Below are 26,373 nucleotides of genomic sequence, written 5' to 3' on the forward strand. Positions count from 1 at the left end.
TATAAATTTTTGTGTGACAGATCGCCTAAAGATGGCCTATCCTTTAGGCGCAAGATCTAATTTCACAATAATAAATGATATCTTTTAGACATGAAACTTAATAGGGCTACAAAGTTATTTTTACTAGTAAACATTTTATCCAACCAAAAAAATGCAAAATTATCTAGTTGAGAAAATTTAAATTTAATTAATTACTCTTAATATGAATATCAAATACTTTGATTCAAAATAATAAACACTTTCCTAATTTTTTATTTAAAAAATAATTAAAATCTATTTGTTCCCAAAATCTACCCACTTATAGCTCATTTTTAATGTCACACTTTTCTAATTTTTTTCTTTAAAAAATAATTAAAATCTATTTGTATCCAAAATCTACCCACTCAATTATCCCATAGCTAGCTCATTTTTACGGTGGAAATATATTTGACCTAAATTCTCACATTATTAGTAAAGCCGATTTTAACTACCCAAAATTGTAAATTTTTATCTGATAATATGCATAATTATAAATCTAAATTTGGAGGGAGTAATTAGAGTTTTAAAATACTGAAATATCCCGAAGTAGGAGGAGTTGTGAGAATTAGAAGCAAGGGTAATCTGGTCCTCAGAATTTTAATTTTAGTACTAACATAGAAGAGCAATCACTGGCCTCTGAAATCTGTTTCTTTTATCACTTTTTGTGAGTTGAAATTAAAGAGAAATCCACTAACTTTATAATGGCAACTTCTTGTTTTCCTCCATTTTCTGCTTCATCTTCTTCATTATGTTCTTCCCAATTTACACCTTTGCTTTCTTGCCCAAGAAATACCCAAAGATGTAGAAAGAAGAGACCCGTTATGGCGAGTATGCACTCAGAAAATCAAAAGGAAAGTAATGTCTGCAACAGAAGAGCGATTCTTTTTGTGGGGTTCTCAGTTCTTCCACTTCTCAATTTGAGGGCAAGAGGCTTGTCAACAGGTTAATCGTTATTGCCCCTTTGCTTTGGAGTTGAAAGAATCAAAAGAGTTCTCCGTTTCTTTAAGTAGTAATGTGTTCTTTAGTTGGTAGAATCAATGAATTTCTTGAAGTGATTTACCTGCCATTTAGTATTTTTCTAGTAGTAATGAATTTCTTGAAGTGATAATTTAGCAAAGACACAATGTGTTTAGTTAATAGAATTGATTGAATATGATAAAAGTTAGGTATGGCTTAAATGTTAAGCAGTATGAATTACTTGAATTAATTCACAGTAGTTAGCAATGGATTCTTGTTTTAGGATTTACCTTCATTGCTATTTAGTCTTTTTCTATCAGCTGACAGTTTAAATTAATGACAAGATAATATAGCAAAGGTGTTCTTCCTTTGTTTTTAAGTCAAAATGTGTTTATTTAATAGAATCGATGAATATGATTAAGGCTAGGTCCATTTAAGTGGCTTAAATATTAAGCAGTACAAATTTCTTCAACTATTGCACTATTATTAGCACTGGAATCTTATTTTAGGGATTTACCTTTGTTGTCATTTACTCTTTTTCTATCCGTGATGTTTAGTCTGTAGAATCCATGAATATGATAAAAGCTAGGTCCATTTCAGTGACTTACATGGTAACCAATACGCCTTCATTGCCATTTATTCTTTTTCTATCAGTTGAGATGCTTCAATTAATGATAACAAAATTTGGCGATTCTTTAGGTAGATCTAATGTATGGTAGTCTGCTGCTGATTTGTCACTTAAAATGGTTGCATTTATTTAAGTGCTTATTTTCTTGGCTTAAAAACAGCAGTTTTCAGTTAATAGTCATGTTAGGGTTTGAACTTCTTATTGCTGGAACTAATGTATGTTAACAGTTGGCAGATTTAAGGGTTGTCCCCGATATATAGTCTTGGGCGACTCTTGACCTAAGGTATGGTAGTCTGCTGCTGATTTGGCACTTAAAATGGTTGCAGTAATTTCAAGTGCTTATTTTCTTGTTTCCTTGGCTGAAAAACAGCAGTTTTCAGTTCGAGTCATGTGAGGTTTGAACTTATTATCACTGGAACTAATGTACGTCAACAGTTGACAGACTTGATAAGGGTTATGCCCAATATATTATCTTGCCTCTGAAAGGTATTTGAGAAGAATGTTGTTTAAGAAATTCTGGAATTGACAATGGTTTCCTAACCTAAGTGTCCAAGTTTAGGCATTCTAAATAGTATTTAGTCATTATACTTGTTTCCTATATAGCATTTTTCCTTCATATTTGGATAAGATATCTCCCGTTTTCCCCTTTATTAATAAGATTACCTCTGGGAGGCTTAAGTGTTTGCTGTCCAATTTTTTTCTTGCTTCATGTGCAAATTAATGCTTACAGTTCAAAAAAAGCCATTAATAATTGCTTCTAGTTAAATCTAAGAGTACTGAGATTATCAATGATGTCCCTGCCAATAAATTCTGTTTCTAATTTTCTTAGAAACTTTTCCCTACTTATGAATTTATGAGTCTATTCCATCATTCCGTTGTCAGTACTCTTCTTACGGTTTCACTCGATCCTGATTGCTAGTTCGAGAGAGAGAGAGAGAGAAAGAGAGAGAGAGAGAGAGAGAGAGGAAGAAAAAAAGGGAGGATGAGAGTGCAAGTTAACTGCATCTGGATAAGAAGAGTGGGGTCCTGTATGTGATAACGTTTTTCACCTTGGCTGTCATGGTGAAAGTATACAATTCTAAATGTTGCAGTGAGGAGATGGTAATGTAGCATAAGAAAACACTTCTGAATGTTGCGGTGAGGAGATGTAAACGTAGCATAAGGAAGTACATATTCATATCAAAACAGAGATAACATTGCTTCTTTCCATAGTTATTCAGCACTGGGGTTATTTATCAGAAGTGAGTGCATTTAATCTCTTTTGCTTTGTATTTTGATATTCTGGTAAATGACTAGTAATAAATAGCATAATTTTCCTGATGATTAACTGGAATGACTTACATTTTGTTATTTGTGATTGTGGTCAATATCTAAAAGGTTTTTCCAGATACTGCGTAGTTAGTACTTAGATTAGTGAATAGTTTATACTGAAGAGTTTATACCCCTATAACCTCTGAAACCTTTTCCAGTGTGACTAACTCTGCTCTCATACTATACAGATTCGCAAGCACAGCCGCAGAAAGAGGAAACAGAGGTCTGAATTTATCCCTAGTATTTTCTTGAAAAATGATTGAGAGAATAAATTCTGGTATACTTGCATTTCTACATTCTCCTCAGCTTTATATGCTCTCAGTCAATACTTTCTTGTAACCAGCAAACAATCCAAGGAAGTGCAGGGAATCCCTTCGTTTCTCTGCTTAATGGACTTGGTGTTGTTGGTTCAGGCGTGCTTGGTTCTCTTTATGCCTTGGCTCGAAATGAGAAGGCAGTTTCAGATGCAACCATTGAATCTGTAAGCTCTCTATATCTTTTGTCAGTTGTAATCTTACCGACATTGTTTATCTATTGCATGATGCAATTGTTGCACCTAAAGGTACAAAATATTCCTAGCAACATTTTTTTAGTTGAGACATTTCTTAGTACAATATATTTTTAGCAACGTTTTTCTTAGTAGAGACAGCAGAATATTATTATTTTAAGGTGGGGTGTGAGTGCGTGTCCGTGTGTGGGTGCAAGCTTGTCTGAATTGGTCATCATTTGGCCTGAACTTGTTCAAACAATTTAAACATAAAACACCTGCAAGTGATCTTTACATGCTTAAACTATTAGCTTAAAGTTCATTTAAATTGTAAGATTATTGGCAGAAAGAATGAGTTTTCGTTTCTTGGGTTGCTTTTACTAATTAAGATCTGCTTTCATGTACTCAGATGAAAAATAAGCTGAAGGACAAGGAAGATGCATTTGTTACAATGAAGAAGCAATTTGAGTCTGAATTGCTGAACGAAAGGGAAGATCGAAATAAGCTAATTAGGCGAGAAGGTGAAGAGCGGCAAGCTTTGGTTAATCAGTTAAAATCAGCGAAGACTACAGTTATAAGCCTTGGTCAGGAGCTGCAAAACGAAAAAAAACTTGCTGAAGATCTTAAATTTGAGATCAAGGGCCTTCAAAATGACCTCATGAATACGAAGGAGGATAAGAAGAAATTGCAGGAAGAGCTTAAAGAGAAGCTTGATTTGATACAAGTTCTTGAAGAAAAGATTACTTTGCTTACTACAGAGATCAAAGATAAAGAGGTGAGTCTTCGGAGTAGCACCTCTAAACTAGCTGAAAAAGAATCGGAGGTAAATAGTTTGAGCTCTATGTATCAACAATCCCAGGATCAGCTGATGAATTTGACTTCAGAGATCAAAGAACTTAAAGATGAAATCCAGAAAAGAGAGAGAGAACTGGAGTTGAAATGTGTATCAGAAGACAACCTGAATGTGCAATTAAATTCTTTGCTCCTCGAGAGAGATGAATCTAAAAAAGAGCTTCATGTTATTCAAAAGGAATACAGTGAGTTCAAGTCCAATTCTGATGAGAAGGTGGCTTCAGATGCGAAGCTGTTGGGGGAACAAGAGAAGAGACTACACCAGCTTGAGGAACAACTTGGCACTGCCTTAAGTGAAGCAAGTAAAAATGAAGTGCTAATTGCTGATCTGACTCGAGAAAAAGAAAACCTTAGGAGAATGGTGGATGCTGAGCTGGACAATGTAAACAGGTTGAAGCAAGAGATTGAAGTCACTCAGGAAAGTCTTGAGAATTCAAGAAGTGAAGTTTCTGATATAACTGTACAACTAGAGCAGTTGAGGGATCTTTGCTCCAAACTTGAAGCTGAGGTTTCTAAACTTCAGATGGAATTGGAGGAAACAAGGGCATCATTACAGAGGAACATCGATGAAACAAAACACGGTTCAGAGCTCTTAGCTGCTGAGTTGACCACTACTAAGGAGCTTCTAAAGAAAACAAATGAAGAAATGCACACTATGTCAGATGAACTAGCAGCTGTTTCTGAAAATCGTGATAGCTTACAGACAGAGCTAGTTGATGTCTATAAGAAAGCAGAACATACTGCTAATGAACTGAAACAAGAAAAGAGCATTGTTGCAACACTAGAAGAAGAGTTAAAATTTCTGGAGTCTCAAATTACACGAGAGAAAGAGTTACGGAAGAGTCTGGAAGACGAGTTAGAAAAGGCTACAGAATCTCTTGACGAGATTAACCGAAATGTGTTGGCACTAGCAGAGGAGCTGGAGCTTGCTACTTCTCGTAATTCTAGCCTCGAAGACGAGAGAGAAGTGCTCCGACAGTCTGTTTCTGAGCAGAAGCAAATTTCACAAGAAGCCCAAGAAAATCTGGAAGACGCCCATAGCCTGGTGATGAAACTTGGCAAGGAACGCGAAAGTCTTGAGAAGAGAGCAAAGAAATTGGAAGATGAAATGGCAGCAGCAAAAGGTGAGATTTTGCGGCTACGGAGCCAAATAAACTCAGTGAAAGCTCCAGTGGAGGATGAGGAAAAAGTTGAAGCTGGGGAAAAGGAAAAGGTGAAGGCAACAGTAACTGCAAAGAAAACTACCAGGAGAAGGAAGAGTGCTACTGTTAAGCAAGAGGAATCATAGTTGGCTGTTTCTGAATGACATAATCTTCTTCTTCTTTTGTCCCTGACTCATTTGTTCGCAACATTTATAGAGAGGCCAGAATTAGGACATTGCCATTGGAACAAGCTGTATTGTCTCTTTGAGTATACATTTCCAGGCGAGAAGTTGCAGAAACAAATGACTGATCTCTTGATATTCAGTCAATGTTGCAGCTTTCATGAATGAAATAATTGTATTGTAACCAATATGTAAAGCACTTTATTAGTGCCATGTTATCAGTAATAAAAATTAAAACAATAAATCAGCTAAAAATGTCGACCACAGTGGGAGTCGAACCCACGACCTTTTGATCCGAAGTCAAACGCGCTAATCCACTGCGCTATGCGGTCTGTATGTTGGTGTATATCCAACTTTTTGTTTAAAGTACAGTAGCAATACAAAATTCTGGAGAAGTTCCTACAAAATAAATTTATTTGGATTAGACGTCTTTAATTACAATTACCAACCCTTTTACTTTGCACACCTAACAATCAAAAACTTTGCTAGTGAAGCCTTATAAGTATTCGTCATTTTCGATTTTTGAGTTTCAAATTATATGAATTTTGATCTACGAAAATAGCATATATTTTATGTTTTTTTAGATTTTTTTAATATGTTATTGTATTATTATGAGAAAAATTATATTTATGATACTTTTTTATTTTTAAATATTAAATATTAAAATTTATTAAACCTATTTTAACCTTAAAATGTAAAAATAAAATAAAACAAAATGTTATGTGGGCTGTGATGAAGCTTTTACAAAGAAAAAGAGTTTAGGTGGAGACCGGAGACGATTGCCACCGAACTCATCCTTGTTATGCTCTTTTTTCAGATTCAGAATTTTGATTGTACTTTCAATCAGCTCAATTTCTCAGATTTACGCCGAAATTAGGGTTTCTGATTGTAGCGCTATTAAATTATTCTTTGCTTTGAATTTACTCAATCAATTGATTGTTTGTTCGGTGCAGTTTTTAGAGGAATTGGGATTATTGGTGAAAGAGGATCGAAAAAGTCATGTTCTATGGAACGGCAGTGTGGGATCCATGGCTTATTGTTGCGCAGATCGTGTGTTTTCAATGTCTATATTATTTGACGCTGGGGATATTCATGACAATTCTTGTTGGAACTCGTGTTTCACGAATTAGTCTGGTATATTTCTTTGATTATGCTACTGTTACTGCTTCCACCGTCACTGGATGGTGCGTCATTGCCTCATTTATTCTCAGTTCACTAGCAGGGTGAGATTTCTGCTTTTTTTGCCCCTTCATTTGGGTCTTCTCCATAAAGTTGAAGCTTTTGGTTTTGTGCTCTCTTCATGTTCTTTGCCTTTTCTTTTGGATCTAAATTAATGTTGGGACAATGTTCTTAATTCTGTTTCTTTGGGCATAGATTCATAGTGAAGAAAACAAGAAAGTAGAAATGATTGTTTAGCTCCATAAATCCACCTTCCTTGCTGAATTGTCATGAATATCCCCTTTGAATCTGAATTGGGAAGACTTCCTTGCTGAAAAATCATGAATTATCATCTTTGACTTTGTTTCGTTTACTGATTGAAAGCAAGTCTAATTTTTTTTGGACATTGATATGTTTGGTGAGCTTGTCCATACGTAAAGAATCTGAATTGGGAAGACTTCCCTGCTGAAAAATCATATATTTTTTTCATCTTTGGCTGTGTCTTCCATTACTGACTGAAAGCAATCTATTTTTGGGGGGATTGATATGCTTGGTGAGCTTGTCCATTCATAGTAAGTGTAGCAAAAAAAAATGGCTTCAGTATTTCAGCTGTGGGAGTTTAAAGAGATTGGATCAGTGTTTTATACCATATTAGTTTGATCTTCAATGTTGAGTGATTTCTACTGTATCTTGCTATTCTTATGTTTGTTCAACTTAGAGTTGGAAAAAAGGTAGTAAAAGTAATTCTGAAGAACACACACTTGGGAAGTAAAGGAATTGGAGATGCAACCATAAATAAGCCAAAAAGGAGTGGACAATGATATAGCATGATGCTTTTTATATCTCTAATATGTACTTCTGTTTTGACTTTTTATGTGCATGCTAGTCTCGGATGAGAAAATCTATATTTCTGTGAACCAACTTCCTAACTTTTCAATAAATCTGGTTCAACATGCATAATTGAATATTTTTCTTGTTGCAATATGCAGAGCTGGCTTTTTGCTTTATTTGATTGAGAGGGCAAAGAAGTGCTTAGATTTTTCAGCAACACTTTACATCGTACATCTTTTAATATGTATTATCTATGGAGGCTGGCCTTCTTCAATTACATGGTGGGTTGTGAATGTTACTGGGCTTGCGGTGATGGCATTGTTAGGTGAATACTTGTGCATAAGACGTGAATTACGCGAAATTCCAATTCCGAAATTCCGATCAAGTAAGCTCCTTTTCCTCCATTTTGAATAATTTCTGTCTGAGAAAGCTTTCTCCCATTATACCATTTCTCCATATCATTGGCCTGAACACTATCACTTTGTTCTGACATCCTTCAACTCTACACACTATTTTGTCTTTTCGTTAGGATCCTGATTATAACTGCTTCTTTGATTATGATGCTAACTATTGTCATTTCTCTTTTACTTTTGGATCATTTATTTGTATTCTAGAGTTGAAGTGCTTGAGATATCTATGCTTTAACTGTTGGATCTCACTGGAGGTTATTAACACTTCATTTTTCTTCTCCATTGCATAGAGTATGAAGATCTTTGTCAATCTCTTCTACTATGTTAGTAAACTTGGTCAAACTTCCTCTTTATGGGTGCTTAGGCTGCAACTTGTCATTTTATAGGCTAAAAATGAGATAGCATGTATGATTTATTAATATATTGTGCGTCTCTCTAGTATTTGGGTACAAATTGGTTCTTGGTACTTGATGAAATGATGCACTAGATTTGTCAATAAATTAGAGCAGTAGTTGCAGCAATAAATTTGTTAATTGATAGAAAGGCAGAAAAGAAGAAGGGAGGGGAGGTGAAGTAGAAGAAATGGGTGCTGTTGATGGATACTGCTAGTTTGGCATAACTAACATAGAGTTATTAACATGTGCTTTCAACAGAACTGGATAATCCTTGTTTCAGCTTAAATAGCGTTAGCTTTGGTTTTATCCCATTTCCCAAAAGCCGTGTATATATGGTTAGCATTTATCATAATGGTGCAACAGTGAGCTTCAGAAATAAGAAGAGGAATATTAGTCGCCATTTATTGTTTTTCTCCTGGTGACTTTATTGTAATTATCTGTTAGGCTTGTCAATAGAAATCTCAACTTGAACTGAGAGAATCTAAATTTTGATTGGCAGGGTCAGTCAGTGAGGAGAAGGCAAACGAAGACATGGATGAGCAAATCCCTTTGTATCGTTTGGATAATATGGCTTGAAAGAAATTGTAGGTGCTTTAAGGGTAGGAGGAAACATTACTTCTGTAAAAAAATAGATTTATTCAGCATCTTAAGATTTGGTGTAATGTCTTTTTTGATGCTATGCTGGAATTCTGCTCCAGATATAAGGAATCTAATTCCAGTAAGTAAGTTTTTGTACTAATCTGCAGTATCATCTTGGTACTGTTGTTTTATGAAATAAAATTATCTTTACTTGTCAAAAAGAGAAAATCTTAATTTGATAACTAGTTATCACACATATCAGAAGATTGACTCACCACTATATGCCTGTAGTATATTATTATTTTTTGCATCTATTGGAAGTTCACATGACATGGTCTGTACAAGAACTAAATAGGGCCCTGACTCTGCTTATATGACTAATTCTTTGAAATGCATTAAAATGTGTAGATGTTTGACGGAGTTGAAGTGCAGCAGGAAGAACAATTGTCTTAATGATGGTGCTCCCTGGTTTCCAAGGAGATGATCTTGGATAAGCTTGTCAGCTTACAAGTCTGTCTTCTGATATGACATCTAAAGCTTTCTAGAGGAGATTTTATTTCCTTTGCTGGCTGCAATCATGTCAATTGTCTTTAGAGATCGAAAAACAGAACAGGAAACAAGCTAAGCAGAGCTGTGCTTAGACATTTTATGTACAACTTGAAGAGTTTTAGAATGACGTAGCAAATTCTGATGGGACGACAGTGTTTGGCAAGGTATATGTAGATTTTAAGCATTCATAATGCATTTTGTTATTCGAAGACTTTTTAATCTGAAATTGCATGATAAGTGTTGCAGTTTAGATGCTGTAACTGAAAATTGTTTGATGCCACACCTAGATTTGATATTGATGAAGAGCAGTGAAGAGTAATCTGCTGATTAATAGTTAATAGTAGTTTTTAGTTTCTTCTTATTTTTCCAGACAAGTAAAAATAATTGTTATTCTCTAAACAGAAAAAAGATAGTGGTTTCCTAAATTATTATATACAAACAAGGGTTACATTCATGGATATGCTTGCTCTCATCATAGATAAAGATAGTATACATCAAAATTCTCTTCTTAGAAGAGCGTAGAACAAAAATCAGTTCCTCCCAAAGCTTCAGTTTATTAATCCTTCTTCTTCTTCTCTCCATCCATTGTACAAATCTCATATAGTTAGTGGTTGAGCTGGGCCCTTTTCAGGCTTCCACGAAGACGAAATATCGTCCACTGCTTCAGAAACTGTTAGATATAATCCGTCTAACCCAAAAGCCTCAAGAGCATTTGAGTTAAACAGCTTTTCCATAACGTTTCCAACTGGATTTGCCAGCACAAGCTGCAACAGTTGACAATTAAAAGCATAAACAATCAACCAAGAAAGAAACCGTGAAAACAAAAGCTTGACAGATGAAAGATTTTTTTACCTTAAGTGATCTTTTCTCAAGTATTCTTCTTAGTTCACATATTGTATCAATGCCACTAGTGTCTATAGCTGTCACAGCTGCAGAAAGAAACCCCCAATTTTTTTGTTACTAGACATGTTAGATTACTCGCGAATGAAAACATGACACAATATATGTTCTGTTTTTCGAACCAACCTGTCATGTCAATAATTACACATTTGATTGGAGGTTCTTGGTTGGCTTTGATCCTGTCTTCCTCTTCTCGAATCCATCTCAATGTCCTGTAGTTGTATAAAGTTGCTAACTTTTAGTTGATACGACTCTAATGTAACAAAATATTTAGTAACTTCGAAGGTTAAACTTACCTTTCATGTAGGTAGGTAGAATTTGCAAAGTAGAAAGGAGCCTCAACAGCTATGATAAGGAAAGAAGGAATCCTAACAGCAGTGGTGTATCTGCTTAGGCTTTGAAATGAACGAGTACTCGAAATGTAGCCCAGGGCATTAGTATTTGGTCTAGTAACATGCAATAGGATCTTGAAAACTGAAATACCGACCTGAAGTGTTATCATGAACAAAAATTATAGTACATTAGTTAGATATGAGAAGTTAGAAACATTGAGGCAGGGATTGAGATTTATGAGGAGAAACTGCTTACCGCGATGAGTAGGCCAACAGGCACTGAGATGAAAAGAACACCAAAAAAGGAAGACAAGCACGCGATGCAGTCTAGTTTGTCAACTTTCCATAAACGGAATGCACCTTGATAATCAATTAGCCCGATCACAGCTGTTATAATAATGGCTGCCAAGATTACGTTAGGGGTGTATTGGAACAATGGCATGAGAAACAGCAGGGTGATAAGCACAGTTGCAGCCATTATTATATTTGAAACAACAGATTTTCCTCCAGCATTGTAACTAACAGCAGATCGGGAAAATGACCCTGCAACATTGAATTTTAGTTGGAATAAGAAAAAGAGAGAACCAGGGGTGGCAAAATTAACCTGTGGAAACATGACCCGTTTTTAGTTCATTTCAGCTCAAGTAACTTTTGTCTCGCCCTTTTGACACCCTAAAGACAACTAAAACCCGTGATCTGTGGAAGCAAAATATGAAAAGAAGAATGTTGCTTAGTTTGTACCTGTGGTGACAAAGCAGGAAGCACAAGAGCCAACTATGTTCATGAGTCCAATAGCAGTCATTTCCTTGTTGCCATCAACTTGGTAATTCTCCATAGCAGCAAATGTCCTTCCTACAGCAATTCCTTCCTGTAGGGTTGTATAGGCAGTTCACTAATCTCCGCGATTCATTTCTTTCTTTCTTTGAGGAATTAAAATGTTAGCAGTAGACAGTAGTTCGTTTTCACTTACTGTGAGCGCTAAGATTCCAGTTATAATGCCAACTCTGAGAGCAAGAGCCATATAAGGGCCACCAAAATGTAATTTGTTCACTGATGGTGGATTTATCCCCTTAGGCAAGTGTCCAATCTGTGCAACAAAATTAAGTATCTTCAGTGTCATGGTCGCGTCTAAAGTTGAACAACGGATGAAAGTAGAGACGATACATGTAAGATTACTCACAGTTGGGATCACGTGTGTCTCATTTTTGATCAGGTAAACTATGACAGTTGAGAGAATAACTGATACTAATGGAGCTGCCGCGGAAACCCAGAAAAGTTTTGGATTTCTTGCACTCTGTTGTATGGAAGAGCATTGTTTTAGAAGTGAACAATAAGATGCAACTTTCTCATTCACATAAACCAAAAAAAAAAGGAAAAAAACACTTACTATTTGCCTTGCAGAGAGCAGAAATATGAGGAAACAACCACCCATAACAACAGTTTGCCACATCCACTGCAAACAAATGTTGCAAAGTTACACTGATCAATACATACCTTCAATATATTTTTGGTCCTCGTGATATATGACTATTAACACATTATTGAAGGGATGTTCTAACCTCATTTCTGTTTTCGAAAACCGAGGTCAAAACAGGAATTATTGCCATCTCGTTTGTGAAATGTACTATCCCTAGCAATCCTTTCAGCTGTTGCAAGGAGACAATGACTGCTGCACCAGCCATGAACCCTAGTAGAGTCGCCTTTGACAGAAAATCAATGATGAATCCTAACCTGTAAGTCATCGAATATCAAAATCAAAAAATTTATATATGAGATTCAATATTCACCACAAGTGAAGGACGGAAGGCCTTAACCAACTGAGCAACCCTTACATTTTTTCGCGTATTTATATATGAAATATGAAATAGTTAATGAAGATATACCTGAAGAAACCCATTGCAGCTTGCAAGCATCCTGCAATAAGAGTTGATGTGAAAGCAAGTTGAAGATATAAAGTTGGCTCTTTGCTGTATGTAACTGCTTGGCTGAGCATGGTTCCCATTACAAGTGAGGCTATGGATACCGGTCCAACAGCTAAATGTCTTGAACTTCCCAAAACTGAATATATTAATGGGGGAACAAAGCTTGAATCTGGGGATGTCACACAAAATTCATCATATATTAATCACTATACAATACAAGAAATGACATTTTCTTTTACGTGACAATTAGCTTAGCGTCATAAAAAAAAAGTAAGTTTCCTCGCTAAGAATATTCAAAATTTAATTCGTATAAAATGTGACATTCGTTCATAGTAAGTGATAGTTTTAGTAGCGATCATGCATCGGATAATTTTTTATGTTACAATTGCTTGATCGTCACAAAAAGTGAAGGTAGGTTCTCCACGTAATAATAAAAAAATTCTGGGTATTTAAATTTAATTTGTACAAAAAGTGACATATTTGCCTAGTAAATGATAGTCTTTAATAGCAAACGTGTTTTCGAGCTAATTAGGGGAAAATAATAAGAACTTTTTATGACGAGTTTACGTGACAATTGTATCGATCGTCCAAAAAGTAAAGCAACATTTTAACATACTTTTATTATTATTTTTTTAAAAAAAAACAATTTATACTACTAGATATAGCGTTTAGCGGCCTTTTATTAGTAGTAAAAAATCCTTAAGGGGATAGTTCTTATTTCTTCCCTTACCAATCCTAACGAGGTAACAAACCTATATATATCTATATAGTAAGTGATAATTTTAGCAGTAACCATGTGTTAGAAGAAATAAATATTTTTCATTGATCGCCTTAAGTCGTTACAAAACGTATATTTATAAATATATACAAATGATAATTTCTTTTGACCATTTTCTATAACGATTACCTCAATATAAAAATTCCAAACAGAGAAAGGAGATTCAATATATAGAACAGTATAACATCTGACATATTTATTAAAAAAAAAAAAATTGGAGGGAAAAACAACAAACAATTAAAAAAAAAAGAGGGATGGAAGAGGCACTTACATAACCCAATAATAGGCGGCAAATTAGCAAGTTTAGCATAACTGATTCCTTGAGGTATAGCAAGGCTAGCAATTGTAATGCCGGCAATAATATCAGATCTTAAAAGCATAAGATTATACTTAGGTCCCCATTCAAAAACAGGGAAGAAAAACTGTAAACCCAAAACAAATTTCCTCAACGCCGTTTGGTTCTTGAACTTGTGAAGTGGATCATCTGGAAAAAATATCTCCGACAATCTATGCCGGAGTTTTTGAAATGTCGTCCGGTGAGGCGGCAAACATACCTTATGTACACCGTTAGGTTGCGAAGACGAAGACGAAGATGAAGCCTCTGTTCCGTCATTTGTATTCCCAGATGAATCTTCCACTTTAATCGAATTCAAAGTCATTTTTTTTTATTTTGTTTTAATTTTAACGAATTTTGTTCAAGAACAATAAGTTGGGGAAAATATGTATTGGGTTAGTTTTTCAGATTTGGATCGGAGAAGATCGAATGAAAATTTGTTGATCTTTGTTGATTTAAATGGAAATGAACACAATGCCCTTTTTATATAGGGGAAAATTTAAAATATAGTAGTATATAATAACTTTGAGAGGTAAGGATTTTTCATTCTTTTGTTAATTTCTCCTTTTAATATAATGATATGAAATTTGTTGAAAAAAATTAGTGAAAGGCATGCTACTCTATTCTTACACGCTAAAATATCATAGTTTTATTCGAGTTAAAAGATAAACACATAACGTTTGTTTATAATTTAAATTTTTAGAGGACAAGATTTTATTTCTTTTTTAAGATGTATTTTTCTTTTTATCACTTATACTCTTTTGGAATATTTGGAAGAATCATTAATGATGCACCATTCAAAATTTGATTAATAATGAATCTATAATGGAAAAAATTAGTACTAGACATGCTCCTTTATCCTTGCTTCTCGCCCAATAGAATATCATAATTCTATTCAAGGCAAAAAGCAAAAACATGACATTTTATTTAATAATTCGAATTTTTGTTTAAAATGTGAATAAGTTGTATAAAAACTTGAGAGGACAAAGTTTTGTTTCTTCTTTAAGATTCTTTTTTTTTTTAATCACTTCTCCTCATTTAGAATTTTTTGAAGAATCATAAATAATGCACCGTTTAAAATTTGATGAATAAAGAGTCTATAATGATTTTTTAAATATAATAAGCTTGATCTTCTATTTCTCATTAGAATCACTAAAATATCATAATATTATATGAGACCCAATGCAAACCCATGACGTTTGTCTAATAATCTAGAAATTTTTGAAAGAATGTAACAACTAATGATGCACCATTTGAAATTTGAAGAATAATGAGTACAATGGAATTTTTTTTTTACTAACAGAGATTCTCTTTTATCCTGGTTCAATATTTCCTCTATTTAAAAAAGAATGATCTAGTTTGGTTGCAACGAAACTTAAGAAAAGAAACAAGATTTTTAAATTTTTTCATTCTAAATTAATTTTATGTTAAATATACCAAAAACTCTTTAATCTTATAGTCTTAAACATGTCACGTGGAAAATTAAAGTTAAAGTGTTATAATTTTTTTTTTAAAATAGATTAAAAAAAATTGAGTCATTCCTTTTTAACTGGATGGAGTAAATAATATGATATTTTTATTTGTGGCAAAGTGAATGCAAATACATGATGTTGTATTTAATAATTTAAAATTTTGGAAGAATGCAAAAACTAACAATGCACTATTTGAAACTCAATGAATAATAACCATATGATGAAAAAAAATTTAATAATAGACACACACCTCTATTCTAATTCACTAAATTATTATGTTTAATTTATCTATAATAAAGAGCGAACAGACGATATTTTATTTAATAATCTTAGGTAAATATGATTTGATGAGATTCTATGGATAAATTTCTTACAAGAGATTATTTTTCGTTTTTTCTTCAAAGTGGAAAATACATGGCAGGGAATGTAGGTTTAGGCGTAACAACGTAATTAGTTTAGGTATAATCATGACTTTATCATATACTAATAAACGTTTAGAAATAGATAATGAGTCAATGATGGAAAAAGATTTAATAACAGACACGTTTCTCTATTCTTATTCACACACACAAAAAATATTATTATGACTTTATCATATATTAGTACAACAGTAATTAAACCAAAAAAGGTATATTGACTAATGAGTGGCCAAGACTCTTGATTAAGAAATTTAAGGTGATTACCATTTTGTCCTGAGGCAAATGTAGCTAATCCCAAACCTAAAATAAAAGATGACTTTTTATTATAGTAGCTAGGTCAACTTTACACGATAAACCTTCGAAAAATATCTTGAATACAATAAAAGAGATAATAGACGTTTCATATAGTCAATTTCAACTAAATTAATTACTAAAATTTAACACACTTTTAATATTTTGAGTGGACATAACATGCATGTTGGCATTTATGTATAATTAAAATTCAGTGGCAGAATTATTTTTTTTAATAAGACAATTCAAAATATAAAAACGTAAAAGTATAAAGATATAAAGAAAATTCAATATATATACATATTGAAAATCTAGCCAAAAAAAGAAGAGAGGAAGATAACGTATACTTACTCTTGCTTTAGTGCATGATCAAAATAGCGTAGCATTTATTCAGTTATTTATACTTTGGAAAAGGGGAAAAAAAGGCGCAAAGCGCAATTGAATGAACAATATTGTGCCAAACCAAACATTCCAAATTTAGTACTCCATTCGTTTTAATTCGTTCACTTTTATTTATTTATTATATTAAAAATATATTACTTTTACTTGCTACTTTGATCTTATCAAAAGAATTTTTTTTATATCTTCTATATTAATTAATTATTCTCTAAATTATTTTTTAATACATAAGAATATGCATCAATTAACATAAGTATTATGGTAATATACTCATCTTAATCATTATTTCTTAAGGGTGGACAAAGTCTACACTGGACAAGGAAATATGTACAGGTATATATTAAATAGCAGAGAGCGTATTTGTCTTTGCTTACATTTATTTTAAATCTTGTTTTAAAATAATTGTCAATTCCTATATTAACCATTGACGCTCAACAAGCGGTATAAATGACACATTTAAGATCATGAATTTCAAAGAATATTTTACCCATATTTTAACTAAAACACTTAAATGGAAGCGAAAAGAATAATGATCTCATTCTCCTACGCCTAAGATTGTGAGTATCATGAATTACGTGCACCCAATACTTATGTCCAAATGCATAATTTAACTTTAGTAATATTGAAAAAAAAATTAAAGTGAGATTTGTATAGGTTTTAAACACAATATTTTGTACGTAAACAATATATATACATGCACACTTATGGTCTAGGTCCAACATGCCATATGAGTAAAACTGGACTTATGAATATGATTGAATTCAATTTTAAAGCTTAACTCATAATTAGAAGACAACTATTCATTTCTTCAATAAATTTTCGTGGCACAGCAAAATAGGACTCAACACCTACATGATTATTCTAACAACATATTTTTCTTTGAAGAAAAGGAAGAGAATTACTGGGCAAAAGAAACAAAAGAATTTCACCAAATTGATATATAGTTATAGTTGAATAGGATGGGATCTTTTTCTGTTGGCCTAATTATAGTTAGGATCATAATTTGGTCAATTATGATGTCTCACTAATTATTACTTTCTTCCTTTGTCCATCTTTACTTGTTCACTGTACTATTTTGAAATGTCCAATACATATTCAGTTTATAAAACCTATGAAAATTTTACCATTTTGTGTCGTCTACTTTACTCTTGCTATTAAATTTTTAATGTTTAGATGACTTATGTTTAATAAGAGTGATTTGGTAAAATTACTCCTATCATTTACAGCTTTTTAGTTCGTGTGTCAAGTCAATAGTGAACAAGTATTACAGAATAGATGGAGTAATAAATTAATTAGTTATTCCATTCATAAGTGGCAAATTATAAAGTGTGTACAAATTACGTCACGTAGACTGAATTAGTAATTATTGAACTAAAAATAAAAAAAACGCATGAGCTACCTATTTTACACGATACATTTTATGTGATCAAACTAACGGTAAACATGTAGTAAGTTACATAGTATATGTAAGATTAGTCAGTGTTTGATGGTACTTGGGAGCATTTGAGAGGGGAATCAAGTTTGTTGTGAAAACCAACACGATTCTGATGTAGTGGTGAGACTATTTTATTCTTCAATCAGAGATTTTGAATTTAAGCTCTGAATTTGAAATTTAAATTTAATCAAAACTCGAGTACGAACTCCGAATATTGAATGAAAGAAAAGGTTAGTTCTGGACTGATATAAAATAGAAAAATGCAGTGGTGTTTCTAAACACTTCTTGTGTCTTATGTTGTAAGATATTTATAAATCATTAGTTTTGGAGGGAAAATAGAAGCTAAAATGTGGTTGTCTTGTTATATAATACTACTCTCTTTGTTAAAATTAAATATTTGTCATTTTAAAAAAAAAGTGTAGCTTTTTTCCATTTTACCGTGCATGAAAGGATCAGGGTTTTAAAAAAGAAAAATACATTAAAAAAAATATAGTTACTTGGAATCTAACCCAAGTACTTTTTTATGATTTTTGACAATTCTACCAGCACTTTGATGAAATAATTCCATTGTTTCTCTTATATCCAACCATAATTTTGCACTTAAAAAATAAACCTTGTTCATTAATTTTGTAAAATAAAATGAGAATTAAATCAATTTCTTTTTATTTTTAAAATAACTTTTTAAAAAGAATAATTAGTCAAACTCATTTGAGCTTGTATTGGCTTCAAGGAATTTAGTAATTTTGATAAAAATTTTATACATATTTATATTAAGAAATTCATTTAATGTGTGAATAATTTAACAAGGACAGAAAAGGGAAATGAAATGTGTGCACTTTTCTCTTTAAAGCACCTGACTTTGTTTAGAACCTAGTATGTTATTTTTGCTAAAACTCAAAGTTTATAAATTTTAAATTTTGTCGCTGCTAATGAAACATGTGCACTTTTCTCTTTAGGAGTTTGTTTATTTGGACTTAAAAAGAATAAAAAAAAAGGTCCTCTTTGAAGCCTAATTAGCCTAGTGAATACGTTGGAAATAACAAATTAAAAAGAGCGCCTCACGATTAAAAACACTTAAAATAAGTCAATCAATCGGGTTCTAAGTTGGAAGTAACAAAGATGTAACAAATTAAAAAGAACACCCCACGGTTCGTTCATCTGTGTTGGGGTGGTTGTTACTTGTTAGCAGTGTAGTAGACAAGTTTATTCCCATAATATACCATTTTTCATTTTACCTTTTGATGATAGCAACATTGACTCATTATAATTAGTCATGTATATAATCCAAATGAAACCAACTTTTGTGGACTAAAACTAGCTAGCTCATGAAGTCAACTTCACTAGTACAAATGGCTGGATCCTTATCAAATAGCTAGTCTCTACACGTTCACCACTCTTGAGAGAGTTGTGGTAATTAATTGATCGTCTTTGTGACACTTAATAGCCCAATAAAGCTGTCCCATGACGAGAAATTAACCTCGTTAAAAAAAAATCTATGTCTGATTTAATATCATGTTGAAGTACATGTGATGTAGCAAGGGTGTGAGAACTGATTGAACGGTTGGGCTAAAAATGTAACGGTGGGAACATGTTTGGCCCAAAAATGTAATGGAAGTTGAATTTAATTCCTTATTTGAATAGTTCAGAAGTGTTAATGACATGATTATGATACACATTTTCAAAGTTTGGGAATTAAAGAGAGCTTAGACATACAATATTGGTATTTTAAATCATCACAATGAATCATTGTGATAGGAAGCTTATAGTAGAAAGAGAGTTTAGTGTATTTCTTCTAAATTATAATGATTAATGTAATCTTTTTGTGTTTTTTTTGGGGGTCATAATTAGCTCAAGAGTGGGAAAAGTGAATTGTTTGGATGTCTATATCCTTCACTTTTGGAAGGGAATAATTAACAAGTTGTATAAAATTTAAAGTTATATTTGTCTAGTCTATTTATAGAAAAACAAATTAGAAAACATGAGTGGACTTGTCTCATTTTGGATAATTTCCGTTGCTTTTGTCAACCATATATAATTGTGATTAAAAAATCCTCACTGATTTGATTTACTTGATGGTATATATTTTGTTGGTTGATAAAACTATTCCTTCAAATTGAGTATAAACTGTGAAGTTTATGTTATATTCGTATAAGACTTATTAAAAGATAAATTATACACTATCCGTTTACGACTATCATTATTTTCGGGGCTTGAATTTGAGAGAGTGAAAGAATCTCTTTCATTCAATCCCAACACAAATATTGGTGATTCAAATGGTGTGTTATATATAGTATTTCATATTAATGTGATGCATCTCTTTTTTCTTCCAATGACCAATTTATGACCAAAATATTGTGTTAAAAATTAATAATATCCAGTTCTCACCCCCATTTAATACTAGTTATTAAAACTCAGCCTTGAAGTGTTATAGCATCCAATTTCACATATATAGTTTACAAGAGCAACATGCACATTAAAACTTGTTGATTAATCCAATTTACTTGTTGCAGGCCTTGACATCATGGATCAATGGGCCTCGTGGCGCACCCACTAAAATCTGAATTTTGGACTAACCTCAACTTCGTAGGCCGTTTTAGGCTAATTTTAACGAGCGATGTATATTAATTTATGGATAAGGGTCTAAAGAATATCTCAATTTTAGTTGAAGTTGCAATTGCGATACTAAATTTTCATGATGACCTATTATCTTCCTAAACTATTTAATACCATTTTTTAAACATATATATTTCCTCACGTAGACATAAAAAATAATGCAAAATTATAAATAGTAATTTATCCACGTGGTCACATATATACATTTAAAATACATTATTTAATAGTTTATGGGGTAAAAAATAAATTATTAAATAGTTCAGGGAGGTAATAAGTCTTCATGAAAGTTTAATATTGCAACAGCAAATTCGATCAAAGTTGAGGTACTTCTCAGACCCTTATCTCTTAATGTATTTACCTCCAACTCTGCTACATAATTATTCCATTATTTTTAAATAGTAGGATAATATGTAACTATAGATGAAATTAGTACATATAGTATGTATGAATGTATGTGTTGTGTAGCACAACAAAATTGCTAACAATTTTAGATATTTCAAACCAACTATTTGGAGTCGGAGAATTTGTCCATGCAAAACTTATATTAACATACAAAACTTGTACATATAAAAATGGGCAACTTTCACATATAACAAATAAAAAAATTATATTTATATGCTATAGCAAAGTTTGCATAATTGCGCTTCATAGCAAACATAGAAACTGTATAATTCGCTATACATATACAGTTGAAGCAAATTGTATAAAACAAAGTGTATAAAACAAGAAAGAGAAAGACACATGGGCAGAGAACTGTATAAAACGAAGTGTATAAAACGAATTGTATTATTATAAATGTATAGAACTACAATTTGAATTTGTATAAAATGAGAAAGAGAGAAAGACAAAAGAGACTTGACAAGGAATATACAATTAAATCGAATTGTATAAAACGAGAAAGAGAGAAATTAGATACAATTTGAAAATTGTATAAAACGAGAAAGAGAGAAAGACAAAAGAAACTGGGCAGGGGAGTATTTTTATTGTCTAATTATAAGTGTATCAACGAAAATATATGTACTTGCATTTGTATATACAATTTTCTCACGCTTTATACAAATAGAAACGCAATTTATACATTTCGCTTCTGTTTGTATAAGTGAGAAAGGCGAGGGTGACGAGCGAGATTTGGGAGAGTGGCGAGCGAGGTCTGGAAGAGGGGAGAGAGGGGAACAAAAATATATGTATTTATATAATTTTCTCTGCTTTATACAATTATAAACAATTTTTATACATTTGTGTTTGTATAAAAAGTGAGGAAGCGAGCGAGAAATTGGAGGAGAGTGGCGAGCGAGATATTTGGGAGAGAGGCGCCTGACAATTTGTTGCAAACGTTTGCTATGGAGCACAATTAAATCAAACCCTAGCTACTCCATTTATTTTAGGTTATTAGTTTGCCATTATATACCATTTTTCCTATAAAAATAGGCCCTTAAAGAGAAAACACGCAAAGTAGAAGATATTATTTTTTTTCAAATTAAAGAGTATTCTTCTTTGATTTCTTGAAATAGTGACTGCCTAGTAATTTCCATTCTCAAACCCCATTATGGTTTTTGCAAGTCAATAAAGACTTCATATACACCCTTGATTCTGCCAACAAATCATCATCAACGACTACAAGTGCTTGTATGATATCATTAAGAATGTGACATTCCAAATAAATACAAGTCAAACCAGGCAACTAAACTTGCATGTATATCTTCCTTTAAAACTTAAGAACAAAGTATTCTTGGGTATATAAAGAGGTAAATCACAACTCCAACAACAACAAAGAAAAACATTTTTCCAATTCCATTAAGTGTTAAGCTTTTGCTTGTAAGGTTTTTAACTTTTCTAACGTCCGAGACAATGGTAAGTTACAAGTTACTTTTACATCACCGTGGTAATAATATTTACTTGTTCAGTAGCGCATGCAACATGTCTTATTTTCAGGATTACTTATTCGTATCTCAATGAGACTCATTTGAATGCTTATTTGCTCAATTTTCTCAAGAAGCATATGCATACTCAATATATATCCATTCACAAAACTTGATCATATATAACATCTATACATTGCATGTTGAATTGCAAATATTCAATTTGTATGATCTTATATATCCTGACGACTATTTCTTTTCCTTTGTCCTACGTTTCTGTTGGATCAAATATCGCGGTGTCATCAGACTTTTGCAATTGAAATTGAGGTACTACTAGAGTAAATTTTCTGGCATCATTTAAATCATGACATATTAAACTGACAACAATGTTTTTTTGAAACAGAAAAAACATATCCAGAAATCAGAAAGGGTCAAGTCCTTGGAGATCCACCCAACAGAGCCATGGTAAGAATTATAAAATCAATATGTTTTACAAAAAGGGGTTATATATAATATATATAACTGCGTTGTTGATCATGCAGGGTTTTAGTGAGCTTGTACACAGGAACTGTACAAATATGGAACTATCAATCTCAAGTAAGTAACCTCGCATCTAGCTAGGAGATTTTAGTTGTAGCTTTTTGTTGAATTGTATAATAAGGTCGGCTATATGAATCCTGCAGACTGTCGAGAAGAGCTATCAAGTCTCAGAGTCACCAGGTATGTATATATTATTGAATAACTATTTATTCAATTCACAGCTTCCTAGCATCAATCAGTCCTGGACAAGGCTTTAATAATATAAATGTTTTGTTTTTTTCAGTCAGGTCAGCCAAGTTTATCGCCCGTGAAAAAAGTATTGTTGTTGGATCAGATGATCACTTCATTCGAGTGTACAACTACACAACAGAGGAAAAGATTAAGGAATTCAAAGCACACGACGATTATATCAGATCATTAGCTGTTCATCCTACTCTTCCTTATGTTCTGTCATGTTCCGATGACACGATGATAAAGCTTTGGGACTGGGAAAAAGACTGGGCTTGTACTCAGATTTTTAAGGGGCATAACCACTATGTGATGCAAGTGGCCTTCAATCCAAAAGATCAAAACCAGACGTTTACAAGTGTATCACTTGACTGCACAATGAAGGTATATATATTGTACATTGTGGTTTAATATATAAGCTTTGGACTATTGATATTCACGTTTCATTTCCTTTTTAAAACAGATGTGGAATCTTAGCTCCTCTGATCCAATTCTCGAACTAGAAGCACATTCGAAGGGGATCAATTGTGTTGATTTCTTAACTTGTAATGATAAACAATATCTAATCACTGGATCAGATGATCACACAGCTAAGGTATGTTGCAAAAAAAAAATCGAGATAATAATTATTTAAATATCTCCGGCTTGCCTTCTGAACATTAAATGTTTTTCAGGTCTGGGACTTGCAAAATCAAACTTGTGTCCAGATTCTAGAAGGTCATAAGAACAATATTTCTGCTTTGGCAGTGCATCCAGAACTTCCAGCACTTTTTACAGGGTCTGAGGATGGAACATTTAGTGTGTGGGATGTTACTAATTACAGGTAACATAGACGTTCATGCTATCACATATATTCGACGTACGTATCAAGATCTTAAACATGACAATCTCACATCATAGTGATCGTACGTACTAGCTAGAGTCATAAGACGTTATTACAGTAATGCAGCAATAAGCCTCGTAGATAATAAATTGATTTCTGTGTACACATCTAACAATAATATGTACAAGAATCATTATCAACTACTTGGATGTTAGCGACCTGCATAACGTACAATTGCTGTGCATTGTGTATACTGCAAATTTGATTGATTTTGATGTTATTAAAACAGCTTACTCAACACACAAATCTCTGAACTTGGGAGAATTTGGGCAATTGGATTTGCAAGCCTGGAAGATACTCACATGTAAGCTTCTACTTCCACTACGAATTCTTCTATTTTCAAATTTTCAATTAGTACTCCGATTCTATTATCTACACATGGCTAACCTTTAAATTACTTTTGCGGTTAGTCTTTTCTCCTAATCAAAACTATTGTTTTCTTTGATAGACTCATAATTGGCTGTGATGAAGGAATGATTATCGGAAAGATTGTATGAAGATTGAGAGGCAATATTTATGAAGAAGCTGATGTTTTCTTCATGCTTTAATTTCTAGTTTCTGCCATCATAATATGTTTTTATTATTACTTGTACTGGATCTTGTGAATCCATTATGTCTATCTTGTACTTATTTTCTTGGAATTAAAGTTGATGTTGTATAATAAATAATTTCTAAAAGACGCGATTTGAACTTACGATTTCTTCCTTCAAATGGACATTTATTATTTCTGTGCCAAAAACATAGTTTTTGTCAAAGATATCGACCTTTAAATATATGTCCTTTCGAAGTAGCATTTGATATATATATCATAAGTGAAAAATCTCTTTATCAAAAGTTGAATTACAAAAATATTTTTATAATATCATAATATTTATGGACAAAAACGTAAATATACATTAAATCTAAATGAAAACTATTGTATTTCATTAAACACTATTGTTACATATTTATGAACAAAATATAAATATACATTAATCATAATACATTTATAATAATAATATTAAAATTCTAAAAATGGAGAACTCACAATCTATGGGATGAATTAGTATAGATGCAATGAATATGTGGACGATTGGATGATATCCTGCTAAATGACAAAAGGAAATCAAAAGTTTTGTAACAGTCAATATGATCTTTAAAGTGTATCTAAGTTATTTTTTATGGTGAAAATGTATAAAAATTTTCAGATAAACTATATTTATAAATTTATATTAAATGCTTAAGTGATTGCTTCAATAAATATTTACTATGGAAGCTTGCAATCACTTAACTTTTTGTTTTCTTCTTATAATTAGCATAAACTAATGATGAATTAAGTATATGTTTGATAAATAATTATTAATTATTTCATTAAAAGTGGATAAAAAAATAAAAATTGAAATACTAAAATAATTCTATAAAGTTTGAATTAATATTCATAATAATAATGAATTAAAAGTTAGTTTAATTTGCTTACTTCAGGAAATATAACAAAATTCACTAGCCTCTCAAATTCAATGAATCAAAACATTATATTCGTACTTTCTGAAAACGTTTGTTGTCATAATTTTATTAAGGAATAATTCTATTAACCAGAAAATTCATACATGTTCAGAGGAACAAAAACTTTGGTGAGGGTGAGGTAGGCATTGTGTAACAACAATTAATTATGATCAGGTCACATGTGTATAAGTTGCCTAAATTATTTCACTAATTAAATTTCCTATCTTTCAGTTTTAATAATAACTTCTTTTTATGTTTTTTATTTATATTGATTTAAAATTTTTGATTTTTACTGATTATACATAGGTCGTAGTTCTATCTTCTCCGTAATATTTATTCTGGTCAATCTTTTCATATTTTTCAAAATACTCTATAAAATGTCATAAGGTTTGTTGTCTTAGTATTTCATTTGTCTTCTATCAGTTAGATTTCTCCTCCAAGAAGTGTATACTTCAGGCAAATGTATTTCAACTGGTTTAGATATAAATATTTACCACTTTTTACATTATTGCTAAGCTAGCAACATATTCACTTTTTTTAGTATAGTATGTATTATGAAAAGCTTATGTTGTAATAAAACTCAAATTCAGAAATTTATGTGAAATCCTCTGCACATTTAAACTTTAAAGTGTGGACATAGACTACATCTGAAGCACACGGATTCATATTTGACTATCTGCGTTTGTGTAATTTAAAATTATATGAAATACAAATACAAAGCTCGCGTCCAAAACTAATATATATTATAATATATATAGTATAATATAATTTTTCCGAAGAAGAAACACTGAAGATAGCTACGACCTTGAGCTCGTATGGTGCCCATACGCTCGCAGTTCATATTGAGCATCGGTCTCGCCTTGGTTTCACACACTTGTGCTTTATTATGTGGCGTCTTTCATATGCTAACCATAATTGTCTAATGATATTGCCAAATATTTACATTTTTGGTTTATTTTTATAACTTTTTAATTTAAAAATAAAGTA

General features: G+C 32.2%; 4 protein-coding genes and 1 non-coding gene across 7 annotated transcripts; 3 read left to right on the forward strand and 2 right to left on the reverse strand.

Moving 5' to 3' along the window:
* The first annotated feature begins 653 nt into the window (after positions 1 to 653).
* On the forward strand, positions 654 to 5,832 carry LOC107014067 (MAR-binding filament-like protein 1). Its single transcript, XM_015213930.2, has 4 exons — positions 654 to 960; positions 3,103 to 3,137; positions 3,258 to 3,395; positions 3,811 to 5,832. Exons 1-4 carry the CDS (start codon positions 720 to 722, stop codon positions 5,539 to 5,541), a joined length of 2,145 nt encoding a protein of 714 aa, XP_015069416.1. The 5' UTR covers positions 654 to 719; the 3' UTR covers positions 5,542 to 5,832.
* Positions 5,833 to 5,835: 3 nt separating this feature from the next.
* On the reverse strand, positions 5,836 to 5,909 carry TRNAR-UCG. Its single transcript has one exon. It is a non-coding gene; the product is annotated as a tRNA-Arg (tRNA).
* A 346-nt stretch (positions 5,910 to 6,255) lies between these two features.
* Positions 6,256 to 9,837, forward strand: LOC107014071 (protein SYS1 homolog). 3 transcript variants are annotated; one of them, XM_015213933.2, is made up of 5 exons: positions 6,256 to 6,410; positions 6,531 to 6,800; positions 7,725 to 7,951; positions 8,871 to 8,970; positions 9,359 to 9,837. In XM_015213933.2, exons 2-4 carry the CDS (start codon positions 6,577 to 6,579, stop codon positions 8,945 to 8,947), a joined length of 528 nt encoding a protein of 175 aa, XP_015069419.1. In that variant the 5' UTR covers positions 6,256 to 6,410; positions 6,531 to 6,576; the 3' UTR covers positions 8,948 to 8,970; positions 9,359 to 9,837. The 3 variants fall into 3 exon arrangements, 2 of the variants coding, with proteins under 2 accessions (XP_015069419.1, XP_015069420.1); XR_003577560.1 differs by having other exon boundaries at positions 6,270 to 6,800; positions 8,871 to 9,093; XM_015213934.2 differs by having other exon boundaries at positions 6,270 to 6,800; positions 8,871 to 8,955.
* Positions 9,838 to 9,894: 57 nt separating this feature from the next.
* On the reverse strand, positions 9,895 to 14,229 carry LOC107014068 (probable sulfate transporter 3.4). Its single transcript, XM_015213931.2, has 12 exons — positions 13,703 to 14,229; positions 12,615 to 12,822; positions 12,291 to 12,462; positions 12,119 to 12,184; positions 11,912 to 12,025; positions 11,702 to 11,818; positions 11,473 to 11,599; positions 10,988 to 11,274; positions 10,696 to 10,886; positions 10,526 to 10,611; positions 10,352 to 10,428; positions 9,895 to 10,263 (listed from the first exon to the last, which is right to left on the reverse strand). Exons 1-12 carry the CDS (start codon positions 14,088 to 14,090, stop codon positions 10,096 to 10,098), a joined length of 2,001 nt encoding a protein of 666 aa, XP_015069417.1. The 5' UTR covers positions 14,091 to 14,229; the 3' UTR covers positions 9,895 to 10,095.
* A 7,885-nt stretch (positions 14,230 to 22,114) lies between these two features.
* Positions 22,115 to 24,581, forward strand: LOC107014070 (coatomer subunit beta'-2-like). Its single transcript, XM_015213932.2, has 10 exons — positions 22,115 to 22,245; positions 22,560 to 22,580; positions 22,657 to 22,718; positions 22,796 to 22,850; positions 22,937 to 22,973; positions 23,077 to 23,405; positions 23,485 to 23,616; positions 23,696 to 23,844; positions 24,134 to 24,208; positions 24,353 to 24,581. The coding sequence occupies exons 1-10, from the start codon at positions 22,243 to 22,245 to the stop codon at positions 24,399 to 24,401; spliced, it is 912 nt and encodes a 303-aa protein (XP_015069418.1). The 5' UTR covers positions 22,115 to 22,242; the 3' UTR covers positions 24,402 to 24,581.
* The last annotated feature ends 1,792 nt before the right edge of the window (positions 24,582 to 26,373 follow it).

The sequence above is a fragment of the Solanum pennellii genome, chromosome 3, assembly GCF_001406875.1.
Source record: "Solanum pennellii chromosome 3, SPENNV200".
Classification (NCBI taxonomy): Eukaryota; Viridiplantae; Streptophyta; class Magnoliopsida; order Solanales; family Solanaceae; genus Solanum; species Solanum pennellii.